General features: G+C 36.9%; 3 protein-coding genes and 1 pseudogene across 4 annotated transcripts; 2 read left to right on the top strand and 2 right to left on the bottom strand.

Annotated features, from left to right (window-relative positions):
• Nucleotides 1-27: 27 nt before the first annotated feature.
• On the bottom strand, nt 28-4,079 carry GCD1 (ribosomal protein L20). The gene is made up of 4 exons (XM_012983675.2): nt 3,429-4,079; nt 2,479-2,717; nt 715-904; nt 28-603 (listed from the first exon to the last, which is right to left on the bottom strand). The coding sequence occupies exons 1-4, from the start codon at nt 3,915-3,917 to the stop codon at nt 385-387; spliced, it is 1,137 nt and encodes a 378-aa protein (XP_012839129.2). The 5' UTR covers nt 3,918-4,079; the 3' UTR covers nt 28-384.
• A 484-nt stretch (nt 4,080-4,563) lies between these two features.
• On the top strand, nt 4,564-6,848 carry LOC105959611 (exocyst complex component EXO70B1 pseudogene; annotated as a pseudogene). Its single transcript, XR_016030744.1, has one exon. The product of XR_016030744.1 is annotated as an exocyst complex component EXO70B1 pseudogene (transcript).
• A 16-nt stretch (nt 6,849-6,864) lies between these two features.
• On the bottom strand, nt 6,865-8,402 carry LOC105955999 (GDSL esterase/lipase At2g30310). Its single transcript, XM_088816536.1, has 3 exons — nt 7,582-8,402; nt 7,240-7,498; nt 6,865-7,154 (listed from the first exon to the last, which is right to left on the bottom strand). Exons 1-3 carry the CDS (start codon nt 8,194-8,196, stop codon nt 6,958-6,960), a joined length of 1,071 nt encoding a protein of 356 aa, XP_088672662.1. The 5' UTR covers nt 8,197-8,402; the 3' UTR covers nt 6,865-6,957.
• A 4,766-nt stretch (nt 8,403-13,168) lies between these two features.
• On the top strand, nt 13,169-13,776 carry LOC105957218 (6,7-dimethyl-8-ribityllumazine synthase). Its single transcript, XM_012981151.2, has one exon. It carries the CDS (start codon nt 13,303-13,305, stop codon nt 13,735-13,737), a length of 435 nt encoding a protein of 144 aa, XP_012836605.2. The 5' UTR covers nt 13,169-13,302; the 3' UTR covers nt 13,738-13,776.
• The last annotated feature ends 254 nt before the right edge of the window (nt 13,777-14,030 follow it).

Here is a 14,030-nt window from a genome sequence, read left to right as displayed (position 1 = left end):
AAATACATAGCCAAAAAAACATATATATTTATCTATCCAAACAAAACTTTATTACTCCACAGTCAAAAACTACCAAAAACCTTAAAATCGGAGACAATCGTCCAAACGGTCGAACTAAGGAAAAGCTGCCATAGGATTCCCACATAAACCCTCAATGTGCTGCATACATCATCACTACAAAATATTCTAAACATTCGTCTGGATTTTGCATTCTTTGGAGGTACAAATGACCTAATTTTATCGTGAAGTTAAAAAAGCAAAGGTAACAAATCCATAGAAAATAAGAGAGATGCATGCCGTTTTAGTTGGTCATTCAAGAAAGCCAAAATGATGTTCTTGTTTGTGTATACATTCCCATTTTGCCCTTTTCCCAATATCGACCAATCAAGGGAGGATCTTGCGGCGCCTACGTGGCGTCTCTCGTTTGACGAACATTTTCTCAAAGTCATTTAGAGGCCTAGTTGAGCCATCCGCTTCACTTACAAACTTCCACCCACCTCCACTGCCACGTTTGCCTTTCGAACCCAATTTCTCCACCATGAAATTCCAGCCTTCAGATGGGCGCCTCCTGCTGTATTTATGGCATTTCACCTTGTTCGCCATCTTTTCGAAAAAAACAATCGACATGAGAGAATGGTGATGTCACATAAGGGCAACAACAACAATAATTAAAAAAATACTTATGTTGAGAATTTTTTTTTTTATTATTATTACCTTCATTTTGTTGAAATTCATCCGCTGGACGAATTCTTGGTACAGCATTTCATCCTCTTTCATTGAGATCTCGTAGTGCACCTCGTCTGGGTCCCGCGTGGTTCCATCCCAGCCCTCGGGCATGACTTTGAAATCCGGCTTGTACGGCAGAGAAGCAACATGGAATTCTCTGTCGTGGGAGACAAAAAACCTTTTGCATTGGGCAAAAGTTAATCAGGGAAATTACTCAAAAAATCCATTCTCGTGATTATGATTAAATGACAAAATATATACATATAAAAATGCAATCTAGTGCTATTTAGGCTTTTCAATATTTTTTTTCTAGCAATTTGATGAATTTTCACACTGGGGTAAGTTGGGTGTCGAGCTGTTGTGAGGCATGCATTCTGATCTTTTTTTCTATTTGATGTTTATTTTAGTCGGGCAGCAGACCAAGGAACCAGGTAATACTTTCTACAAGCTGATATTCGACATGATAAATACTAAAGGAAGGTGAAGTCTCGCTTTATAGGGAATAATAGTATATGCCCTTTGTACTCGTAAAACTGAGGAATCAGATTTTGGCTAGTATGTGAAAGATAAACCTTTAAAACATCGAGCTAGCTCGTGAAAAGTCAAAACTTATTACGAAACCGATACTCTTTTTTTAGTGTAAACAATTCCAGGGACAATACAATATAAATCAATTTTACATATCCTAACTCTCCTTTTCTTATGTGCTCAAAAACTATTTATTTAGCGGACTTTGGAAAAAGCAGAGTAGCTGAGGTGGCAGAGGTATTCTCTAACCTCTAAAAGACTATAAAGATAAGATATTAGGACGAAAAAATCTTACGAAAGTCTAAAAAATTTATAAACTTCATTTCATCAAGTTTCAAAAGAGAAGTGAAAATGCATGTGCATCAAAAGAGAAGTGAACCTGTAAAATTCAGTACAAAAAGACTCCCAACATATGCGCAATTTTATGCGTTTGAAAGAGGTTTAATATTAAAAATATCAAAATTACAACGAACATTCCTCACACAAAACAACAACATGGAAGTCGTACTCCAATATCAAAAGAACAATGAATGGGAAACAAGTAAAAACAAAGGCAAGAACAACCGAAACTTGACTGGCACATAACACAGAAACTGAGGCAGACACGGTCGAATAGAAAGCATAATATCATTTTGATACCATGAGAAACCTTGGATGCGACAACCATTTGATGAAGATAAAGATTGTAAATATATTCAATAACAGAACCAATTACATATGCAGAAAAGATCCCTCAAATTCAGGCAAATTTACTTGTGTAGGGGTGTTTATAGCTAGAAACTCAGCAATAAGAAATTCATTGCTAGGTGATAGAGTACAGAACAATCTCTCAATACAACTAGAACCACTACCCCCTGCATATTACATAAACACTAAGGCCTCGTTTTGTTAGGGAGATTAGCCATGATTAACTAAATAATTAAACTTTGTTTGATGTTTGGTATAATGGGTCGACCCGGAGATATTATGTTACCATGCTTATCTTGCCTTTTAGGGAGCTTTTTTATTGGACCTTCCATGGTCCAATAATACAATTCAGTTTCATTAGATTATTTAATCTTATCTTGGCTAATCCTATCTTCCCAACCAAACGAGGCCTAACAAGTTACTGATAGAACCAACTCATAAAAAAAATCAAGAAAGCAAATAAAAATGCACAGTTAAATACCACACATTAGCAAGCACAATAATAAAGCAGAAAAAAATGGCATTAAATCCACTTACTCAGGACATGTATCAAGCAAAAGCTCGACCGAGTCATCCAATGGGTGCCCGAGCTTTTTCTCTTCCTCCTCTTCAAGTTCTTTCAGCCACAAAATTGCATGCACTCGCTGCCTCATCACCCTGTAATCCTTTGCCAACCTTTCCACGGTGTACGTCTCTGGATTCTCTTTGTGCTTTTTGTACATCTCTGCTTTCTCTGAATCCTTCAAGTATGAGCCTCTTGCACCAGGCTCCCTCACCTTCATCGATAGTTTTTCAAGAATATTATTACCACTAATTTACTTATCCGTTTTGTTTTTTCAGAACGTGAATTAAACATTGTAAGGTCCCGACAAATTGGCAATGTGGGACAAATGCAACTGCTAACACCTTTGAAAATATAAACGACAGTAACATTGCAGCAGATGAAATAGATCGATTCAGAGAAGTAAATGCACTGCTACGTCAATAATATTCAAGCATAGCCAAGAATAGAACGAGACCATGCAAATGATTTCAAATTCTTTAAAAAAATGATCGTATGGTAACATAATACAAATATGTCAAATTCTCATTTCCTAATTCTCGCCCTGGAAATACAAAACATACGCACACGACAAAGATCATAAAAACTATTGTCACTATCTTATATGCATAAATGACGAAAAAACTAACTAAGATCAAGATATCACTATAAAATTCAAACATGCTTGTCTTTTTTTAATTTTACTTTAGAAACAAAATCCCTAAAATTCGAAAATCTATAAATTGAATCGTTTATATATTTCTATTTAATCTAGGATCCCGCTTTCACTAGAAATTTTGGTTGTGTCAGCATTCTAATCAATCATTCCACAAACCCCTATATCCCTTTCATTACGGCGAATCACATTACGAAGAACACGAACGCATATACAATAAGATACTTAAATTCACTAATCCGAAAAAAAAAAGGACAAAATAATCCGTACCTGTTTCATCAACACTGTCATATCATTCACTTTATCATCCCAGCCATCTATAAACGCCTTACTCTTACGCTGCTCAGCTTCCAACTGCTTCATTTTCGCCATCTCCTGCTCCGTCCACCTGGCATCTGAATACCACTTGCCCCGACCCGACTGACCCATACCGCCCGAAACGGGTCGAACCGGACCACTCGGAGCCGGCTGATTTTGGCCCGGATCCGGAGCCACCTTCTGCCCAATTACCTCGCCGTCGAAGTGCTCCTTCGTCATCCCAGTCGACCAGGACGAACCGCCGACATCCCAGCCCAATGAGTCGGCACCGGAGGACTTGGTTCCACCGAAATGCGCCGCCCAATCCGGGTCTTTGGTGCCGCCGCTTTCATCTTGAGTGGAATAGGGTTTGAGGAAAGGGGAGAGGTGGCGAAACTGCGTCGTTTTGGAGTCGGCGTTGCAGGAGAGCTGCTTTAAGGTGCGAAGGAGGAGGGCTCGCATTTTTACCCTCGATGAAGATGAGCGGAGAAGAAAGGGTACTCTGCTATGGAGGCTTTTGTCTCAGGGTTTCTCTATGAAAAATAAAATACCAGTCTTTGGTAGACGAGGGTTCGATCTCTCATTACCTCAAAATTCATCAAAATACAAATGAATGTTTTATTTTAGGGTAAATTTTACTTTCCCCCTTATACTTTGGCTCAATATCATTTTACCCCATTCTACTCTCAATTTCATCGATTTGCCCCTTGTACTTTGGCTTGATATCACTTTACCCCCTCCTACTCTCAATTGCTTCGATTTGCCCAATTGTACTTTGGTTCGATGTCATTTTACCCCCTTGTACTCTCAATTGCATCGATTTACCCCCTTATACTTTGACTCGATATCACTTTACACCTTTCTATTATCAATTGCATCAATTTGCCCTACCTGTACTTAAAAAATTGTCTCAATGCGGCCCTCGCTGTTAGTTTTCACACATTTAACATTAACACCGTTTGATCTAAGTCTGAAAATTACAAAAAAGCACCCCTCCCAACTTAAATAATTATTAAAAAAATTAATGGTTAACATAATGTTTTAAAAAGGATTACTATGAGATGATTATGATATATAAAGTACTAGTACGATAACATTTAACAGAAGAGGGATTAAATTAGAACAAAATATATAGTCGAAGGACTACCATTAAAACTACGTGAAATTGTTATCGAAGATTTAGCTGGAGTACAGTACCCCCTACTCTCCCTCACGTAAACCGCGTAATCCGTTGACTTTTGGCCGGTTCAAAAGTCAACTTCTGCAACACAGCGCCAAACCCTGAGAGTTGACTCTCTAGTTTAATTGAAAACCAAAAGTTCGAAATTTCCAACATCGGAAAACTATTGGCTCAGCTCTAATGGCAGAAATCGCCGATGAGAAGCTTATGGCTCTAGCCCGGCAAATAGCCCAGACTCTCGGCCCGAACAACTCCGCCACCGACGATATTCTCAGCATTCTCTCCAACTCCGACGCAAAACCACGCGAGAGCTTCTCCGACGACGGCGGCGGCGTGGACCATACCCTAAAGTCCCTCGACCGCCGGATCTCCCGTTACATCTCCTCCGCCGCGTCAATTTGGCTGAACCCCCGCAATTCCGCTTCATTCCTCGACGCCGTCGACCAATTAATCGCCGTCGTCCGCGAATGGAACCCTATCGCCGACCGCGACAACATCTCCACCTCCCTCGACCGCGCCGAGGATCTGCTCCAGCAGTCCATGTACCGGTTGGAGAACGAGTTCCGAGCCCTAATCGAACGCGGCTGGTCGACCGCCGATCACTCCGACTACTCCGATGAGGACCTAGACGACGACGTTTCGGTCGACAGCGTCGATTTCATCCCCGTGGCGCGGCCGATGACCGATTACAAGCTCGTGGTCGACGCTTTGCCGGAGAGGACCGCCGACGACTTAAACGACATCGCCAAGCGGATGGTGGCGGCGGGGTACATGAAAGAGTGCTCCGGCGTGTACAGCGCGTGCCGGAGGGATTTCCTGGAGCAAAGCTTCTCCAGATTGGGGCTGCAGAAGCTCACCGGAGACGATTTACAGAGCATGCCGTGGAGCCAGGTAGAAGATGAGATCGAGAAATGGAGCAAAGGAATCACCGTCGCCGCTCAGATTCTCTTCCCGAGCGAGCTTCGCTTATGCGATCGTGTCTTCTACGGCTTCCCCTCCGCCGTGGACCTTTCGTTCGCGGAGGTTTGCAGGGATTCAACCATCCAGCTCTTGAATTTCGCCGATGAAGTGGCGATCGTCAGCCGCATTCCAGACCGGTTGTTCAAGTTGCTGGACGTTTACGAAGCTGTAAGGGACTTGATCCCTCAATTCGAGTTGATTTTTTCGAGGGATCACTCTTTTTCGTTGATTGATGAAGCCGTAGCTGTTAGGAGAAGAGTGGGAGATGTTATCAGGGTCATATTCTTGGAGTTGGAGAATTCGATCCGCCGTGATGTGGCCAAGTCCGCGATCCCCGGTGGGGGTTTGCACCCCATTAATCGGTACATGATGAATTATCTTCGTGCAGCGTGTAGTTCGAGGCAGACGCTGGAACAGGTTTTCGAGGAGAGTGACGGAAAAGGGGACGAACGGGGTTTGTCCCCGTTAGCTATCCAACTTACGTGGATGATGGAGCTTCTGGAGAATAATCTGGAGTCGAAGTCGAAGCTTTACAGGGGGGACACTGCGTTGTGCTGCGTATTTATGATCAACAACCTGAGTTATATGTTGCAGAAGGTGAAAGATAACGAGATGGGAGCGGTGTTGGGTGGTAATTGGATCAAGAAACACACTGCTAAAGTGAGGCAGTATCACGTAACTTATCAAAAGAGTTCGTGGAGTAAGGTTTTGGATGTACTCAGTGTCGATAATAGCTCTCATGGAACGACAACCAAGATTTTGAGGGAAAAACTGAAGCTGTTCAATTCGTACTTTGAGGAGACGTGCAAGACTCAATCCACGTGGGTGATCTTCAACGAGGAGCTGTGCGAGGAGTTTACGGTTTCGGTTTCGGAGACTGTGTCCGAAGCATACAGCGGCTTCATTCAAAGATTTGGGAAGCATGGTGATAGGCATATCAAGTACAGCGTGGAGGATATCGAGGCTTTGATCGACGATTTGTTTCGTGGAATGTGCAGTGGGAAAAGGTGAGATGGGAAAATATGTAAAGATTGTGTTGCGTGTGTGATCTTTTGTGTTGTGTTTTGTGTCGTATATACACTAGTCTAGTTTTTCGGAAAGATTTCGCTGTTCTTGTGTATTATGGCCCTATTGATCTTGTTTTTGACTTGTTCATTCTTTTCTACAACTTTGTGTAATAAATTCGGAACTCATTGCAAATTTGCAACTACCGAGATGCATCGTTTTATAATAATGTCAACATGTTTTCGATTTGCCGAGTGCTGTAAGTATCGTAAATTCTCATTTTCATAAATTTGGATATTCTCGAAATGCATGAGTTCATGATTGAGAAGATAGTTCGATTCAATAACCAGTTGTTTGTCAAAATAGCGACAGCTTTGTAAGAAGCGACGCGGATAGTTTCTCGGAAAGGATTCTATAAGTTGATTCACCGGGGTGGATGCTATCCCAGAACAAGTACTGCGATGGATTTGCACACACGGGAGTTAACTGTGTGCAGAGAGGTCCGGCTTCAAGAAATCCAGTCCCGCAACACCCTCTTCTAGTTTCCACAAATCCTTCGACACGAGGAAAAAAAAACTATTAGTAACAAGTAACAACTACATGATATATTACGTACACAGATTTTCGAGAAAAACTTACCATATTTGTGTGGGTCGTTGATCATGTCCATGAGAGGATTGTACGAATCCACGTAGACGATTTTGCTCCGCGGAAGCTCGGCTTCTAACTGTGGAAGCAGCTGCTTTTCGAGCTTGTGATTGTAAGACTGTGCATCCGCGTTCTCCTTGCGACTGCAACTCCTCAGAATCGGTGATTTTGTCGTTATTTGTATTGGCAGACAGCCTATCGGCGGCAGCCCCGATACCACCATTTTCCGGCATCCAAGATTGTACAGTTCCTGTAAGTTTATCGAAACATAAAAACGCAATCATAAACGCAAAAGCAATTCAAGAAAATCATAATCGATAATTTTTTTTTTACCTTAACCATGTTTTGCAGCTTGTTTAGCAGGAAGTCTTGATACATCCCGACAGTAACGAACTGAATCCTCCGTGTCGGTACGTCGTAATAGTTAAATATAAAGTCATTCGTTCCAGCACTAACAATAACCAAAGCGCCGCTCAAAATCCTCCCAGCCTCGTCTCGACCGACAACGCCCTCAACTCTCTTGACATACTGCTCGAACAAACGTGGCTGCTTCGACATGGGAATCACACGAGACAGAGACGTGGTCAACTCATCAAACCCTGATCCAGCCGAAGCAAAACTGACCCCTGTAAGAATTTCCCTGTCCGAAAGATTCGGGTCCAGAAATGGAGGTATAGTTTCCTTTAACCCCATCATCGATGCCAGTATATCAGGTACGAGTTTCCCGTTCGAAAATCTCCCCGTCGAAAAACTGCCCGGGAAATCTAAACCGTACGGTGGGTGGTCTCCTTTGAACGGCGTTAGTATGTAGTTGTTGTTTCCTGTGTCGACCGTCGAGTCGCCGAATACGAGAATTGCGGGAAATTTAGGTAGTGTTGGTTTTTCGACATTGCATTCGACTGCGATTGTTGCGATGAGTATGAAAAGCAGAGTACTACTACGAGGCATTGTTCGATATCGCAAAATACGCAGACGAAAAAAGTGTGTTGTATATAATATGTGGTATGGAGTTATATATGGTGGTTTATTAATGTGTAAGGGAAGAAGGAATTGAGTTTCTATATTTGAATGGTGTATTGGATTTTATGTACTGGAAATGCTTACAGAAAACCATTGGGAACTCTAAACTGTGTCTGTATACTATGTGAGTGTGTTTTTCTGCCTGTGAAGAAGTATGTCTTGTTGTGTATTTTTCTGACACCTACTCAGGTTAGAAACAGCCATTTCTTGCCTTACTTACTAAGGCTTCGTTTGGCTGACGATATAAGATTAGTCAAGATAAGATTATTTTATCGGATCTCGTAACGCGTAATAAAAAAAAACGCTCTAAAAGGCAAGATAAGGCACAATAAACCATGATAAGTAAGATTTGCCGATCGACCCACTAAGTTATTGAGTATACCAAGCATCAAACAAAGTTTAATTATCTAGTTAATAATGACTAATTTTTCTAACTAAACGAGGCCTAAAAGTATATAATTAATTAACCTGTGTATTGGAACCTAGCGATGCCATTTTATTTGTATCTTCAACAAGTTTCTTTTTTTTATTATTTTTCCTTCATAAATAATAGTTGGAATTTTATTTTAAGAAAAATTAGATGTCATTCAGAACAAATGCATTCAATTAAACCAAAACCCTACCCGAAAACGGTGCCAAAGCTATGACTATATATATGGTTGGCCACAAATTCATTGTTAAAAAAAAAAAAAAACCCTGAAATGTTAAATACCGGTTCAAGTTTACTATTACCGTTTCAACTTTGAACGTGATTTTGACCATTTTTAAGTATGAGTTTGACAAAATTCGAAACACGAAAACTGTAGTCCTTTGAGTTGACTTTGGAATCTAACTCGAATCAGATGTCATGTGACAAAGTTATGAAGGAATAAGTTACATTTTAAATTTCAGATAACTTATAACATCAAATTCGTGGGCGGTGTTTATTAATTCATGCTTATCTTTCTCATCATCCGATGTCCAATCTTGGTAATTTAAGTTGCATTAAAAAAGTTAACTCAAAGAACTACTAATTCCATGTTTTGAATTTGGCCAAATTCTGACTAAAAAATGATCAAAATCACGTTTGAATTTACATCCACCCTCTACAATTTGAATATTTCTTATATTGTCACCCTTTTGTAAGGGATTAGTGTAAGAAAATTAGAAAGTTTAGGGACTAGATGTAATTTTTCAAATAAAAGGGATCTTTTCATAACTACACTTCACCTCAGGGATGTGGTTGTAATTCACCCTAAATTAAACCATACTAATGTTTGCTATACCAAAATTAGGAGAAGGAAAATTCTTATACTATACATCAAGTGTAAGTAAGTCATTTATTTGTATTCCACCGATGTAAGATCAGTATACTTATAATTTGCATTGTTTTCAAGAAGTTGACCACCAATTTATTTATTTTTTAATTTATTTTATTTTATTATAATATTAATAATTATGAAATCATATGTAGTTAACGGATTTGTTGTATTTTTATTTTTTTTACAAGTACACATGAAACCACATAACCACATCAAAATGATATACGTACCGTACGGATACACATACGGTCAAGCAAAATATATTTTTAGCAAGTGTTACAATTTATAGTATATTTTATTTAATCGTACATATAATTAATTAATTAGTAATAAAATATAAATATATATAGTTATAGCACAACTCATCTTTGAATCTGCCATGCATCATGCACCAAACATTAACACTCTCCACCTTCTAACCAATTAATAGGGCACAAAATTAATTTTATTACAAATTAATTTATTTTTTACAAATTAATTGTAATACATTGCATGGAGACTCTATTATGATGAACTGTCTAACATATAATATTTTATATTTGAAAAAAGAAAAAAAAAACACAGCTTCAAAAAATTATGTTATAACGTATATACACATGTTGGTGTCGGTTTTTTTTTTTCGATAATAAAAAAACTCGCAGTCAACCACATAAATGTATTGGATAAACCGTTAGGTCATCCCTTGCAGAACGTGGTATTGTTTTCGATTAACTTAAACTTTCGATCACGTACGATACGTACAAAATGAGGGCAGGGGTACGGTAACTTGAAAGAGAAATAATATTTAAAATTGTAATAATTATTGATTAGTGATTAATGATTATTAATTAATTAATGAATTAATTGCTGTGGCAGAAGTACTGTTTGAAACAGAGTTAGCATGTTACTGTAATGTAAGCTTGTATTACGAAGAATCTCCCCCCATTTAATCATTTGTTGTGTTAGATTTAGTATAATTAATTATTGTAAGCTTTAATTAAAAAAATCAAAATAAAAACATAAAATATTTCGAATGAAGCTAATTATTTGTCGGTGCGCCGTAAACCTAAGTGCAACGAAGTTTCGTCCTTATATAATTAATAATTAAATTATAATTATAATCTCCATTAATGTTTCTAATGATTTGGTGCAGGTTTACTATTTTCTTAAATATAAATATTTTTATAATTAATATTTCAATTTTTTTGACAAACTACCTAAAAAAAAAGAAAATCACAATTTATAGAGTTGTATGCAAAAAAAAAAATTATAATAAGAAATGTTTTGCTAATATTAATATCATGGAGTTTTGCAATTCAAAATATTATTTTATTTTTTATTTTAACTCAGTCTTTCTGTATCATATGAAAGCGATAAAAGAACACTGAATATAATCACTTATTGCAAATAATTAATTTCATATGGTATTTATTATATTTTACAAATATATATATAATCGAACACATTTATAGTTTAGTTCGAAATTATATATTTGCCACTAACGGAGCAAGGATTTTAAGTTCGAGAGGGCCGTTAATACTATTGTATACAATTTTTATTTTTATTTTATATACAAAATTAATAAATATTCGAGAAATAACATTGGGGGGCCATGGCCCCCGACCCTATTTTTGCTTTGTGACTATTAATATTGCACAAGAGTCCATCAACCTAAGTGAACATGGATTGTTTTGGAGAAATAAAGGGCACATGAAATTTTTAGAGAGATCACAATTAATTATGTGTTAATTCAAAATTAAGGTTTCTCTAATGATAATTAATTAAGCTCTTTATGCTTTTAAGAAGGTTTTGCACAAACTTCTATGTGAAAAAAATAAATAAATAAATAGCATCAACTTGACATGTACGTTTCATACTTATTCAGTACGTATCAATTATATATCATCAACTTGACCCAACTTTGACTTCAAATAAACATATTTTACCTAATTAATTTAATTTTAATGTGTTTACAATAAAACATTAAAAATGTGAATCAGAGAGAGAAAAGATTTTTAACAAACTATCATCTTCCCGCGGGAGAGCATTTCAAAAGCGAAAATTAGAGAATTAGAAAATAATAATAATTACAAATGTGCCATTATCAAATAAAAGTTAATCGTTTTATTGAGGTAAAAAAAAGAATAAAAAAATATATTAGTGGATAAAAAAATTTAATTACAACGATGCATCAGGTTTGCTTAGGTTGCCCTACGTTTTAACCCATTTTATATATATAAGATTAATTAAAATAAATTGCAAAAATAGGAGATAATGATTGAAAAATTGGAGCTAAATAATGTGCTAGGGTGACAAAATTCATTTGTTGGTTTAGTAGTGGATTAGAATTGAATAACAATATACTAGATTTGCTATGAAAAAATATGCTGGATTTAAACAAACAAAATATTTCAATTTTTTTTGCAAAAAATATCATTAGGGTTTTTTTGGTTTGACCTAATGTTTATTGCTTTTATATATACGATTTTTCAAATTTCCGTGCAAAATATATATGATAAATATAAATATAACAATATAAATATTCTTTTTCAAATAATAATAATAATATCTAAATAAATACAGCGAAGTAGAAGATTCTGTGGCAAGCCCAACCACGATTCGCGATGCCAAACATAAATTACTAATTTACCACAACGAAAAAGATTTTATTTTATTTTTTAATTTAATTTTTTTTATTCGTTGGGAGAAAAGAAGGATGAATGTAGTCATACATACATGTTTAATATTAATTTATTTCAACATTATGTATTTTAGTTGGAGATGATTAATTAATAAATAAATAACAGCAGCCAAATGATTTTCCCTTAAATAAATACATTGTTATACTCATAATTATAAAGAAAATAAAAATAAAGAATTAGAGAAAAAAAATAAAAAGTCTTTGGATCAATGACAGCTGTAAGCTTTGGAAGTACATATGCAGGATTAATATAAAATTGTTAGATATAGGAATTATAGCTCCCCCAATCATGGATCATTATCAAGTTGAGTTATGACCAATTATTTTATTTCAATTCAATTCCAAATCAAATGAATTTATGGTCATCTTAATTTGATGAGGGCAAGTAGGAAAATATTTTTTCCTATACGATTTCGGAAACTTTTGTCCACACGTGTTTTCACGTTTCGGAAACCGAAACTCCGTGATATACGTCAGAAATATTTCAGGGTTGTTTATGTAAATATTTCAAAGTTTCGGGGACATTTCTAGTAATAATAAAAAGATGGAAACGTGTTTCCACAAAAGAAAATCCAAAACTCCTTTCGGATTGGAACTTATAAATTATACATAATTTGTAAATACAAAAATATAATTGACGACAATCTTATAATAACTTTTAGAAATTATAAATGTACCCCTATATTTTTAGTATTTACACGTTCCCCTATGTTTCCGTATCAAACTTTTTGAAAAATGAAGTTTTTCCGTGTCCGCGTTCCAATATCAGTGCTACACAGTTTTTAAGAGCACAAACATGTTCATGAGAAAAAAAAAGGGCATTTTAGACATTTCACAACCGTGAGTTATTCCATATAGAAAATTAATCATTAATAAGCTTGATTAATATAATTAACTAATCCGTGTAAGCTGGTTTGTCATTCCTATATAAAGTACATAATCAAACCATGTCAATCTAAACTCTTATTACACACACACACATAACTAGAGAGAGAAAGTGAGTTTAAGAGAGAGAGAGAGTGGTTTAATTAGTTTAACTACTAATTCAAGAAAATGGGGAACAGCCTAAGGTGTTGTTTGGCTTGCGTTCTTCCATGTGGGGCGCTAGACATGATCCGGATAGTGCACCTAAGCGGGTGCGTCGACGAGCTAACGGGTCGGGTCACCGCCGGCGAGGTCCTCAAGAACAACCCGAACCACGTCCTCACCACGCCGTGCTGCCAGGGCATGGCCCGCCGGATCCTCATCCTCTCGCCGGAGTCGGAGCTGAAACGGGGCTCCATTTACTTCTTGATACCCGCTTCCTCTTTGCCCGCCGAGAAGACCAATAAAATCCTCAAGAAGTTGAGCTCCTCAAAGAAAAAGTCGCCGGAAAATACCCCCACCGGAAAGTTGCCGGAGAAGAAGTCGTCGTCCAAACGCCGGGATCGGAGCAAAAACACTAGCGGTGAGTGGAGGCCGAATCTTGAGAGCATCTCCGAGGACTGACGATTTTTATACAAACACTTTTTTCCCCATTTCTTGGGGTATTTTATTTTCTTTTCTTTTTTTTTTTTTTTTTTTAATTTGCCAACTAAAATGTGGATAATTAATTAATTAATTCTCTCTCTCCCTTTCTTCTTTTTGTAAAAGAGGTTATTATCTAATTTTTACCTCATGATACTTACTACTCAAGTATTTTATGTATGAGAAAAGGGAGAGATGAGAATGTATTTTTATGTAATTTATAAAGAAATTAAAGTATTTTTCCTCTTTTTGAGGAGTATTATTGTTATATTTTG

This window comes from Erythranthe guttata, chromosome 4 (assembly GCF_056151865.1).
Source record: "Erythranthe guttata isolate IM_541 chromosome 4, IM_541, whole genome shotgun sequence".
Taxonomy (NCBI): domain Eukaryota; kingdom Viridiplantae; phylum Streptophyta; class Magnoliopsida; order Lamiales; family Phrymaceae; genus Erythranthe; species Erythranthe guttata.
The sequence above is the reverse complement of the archived record's forward strand: the minus strand, read 5'-3'. Positions and strand labels throughout refer to the sequence as shown.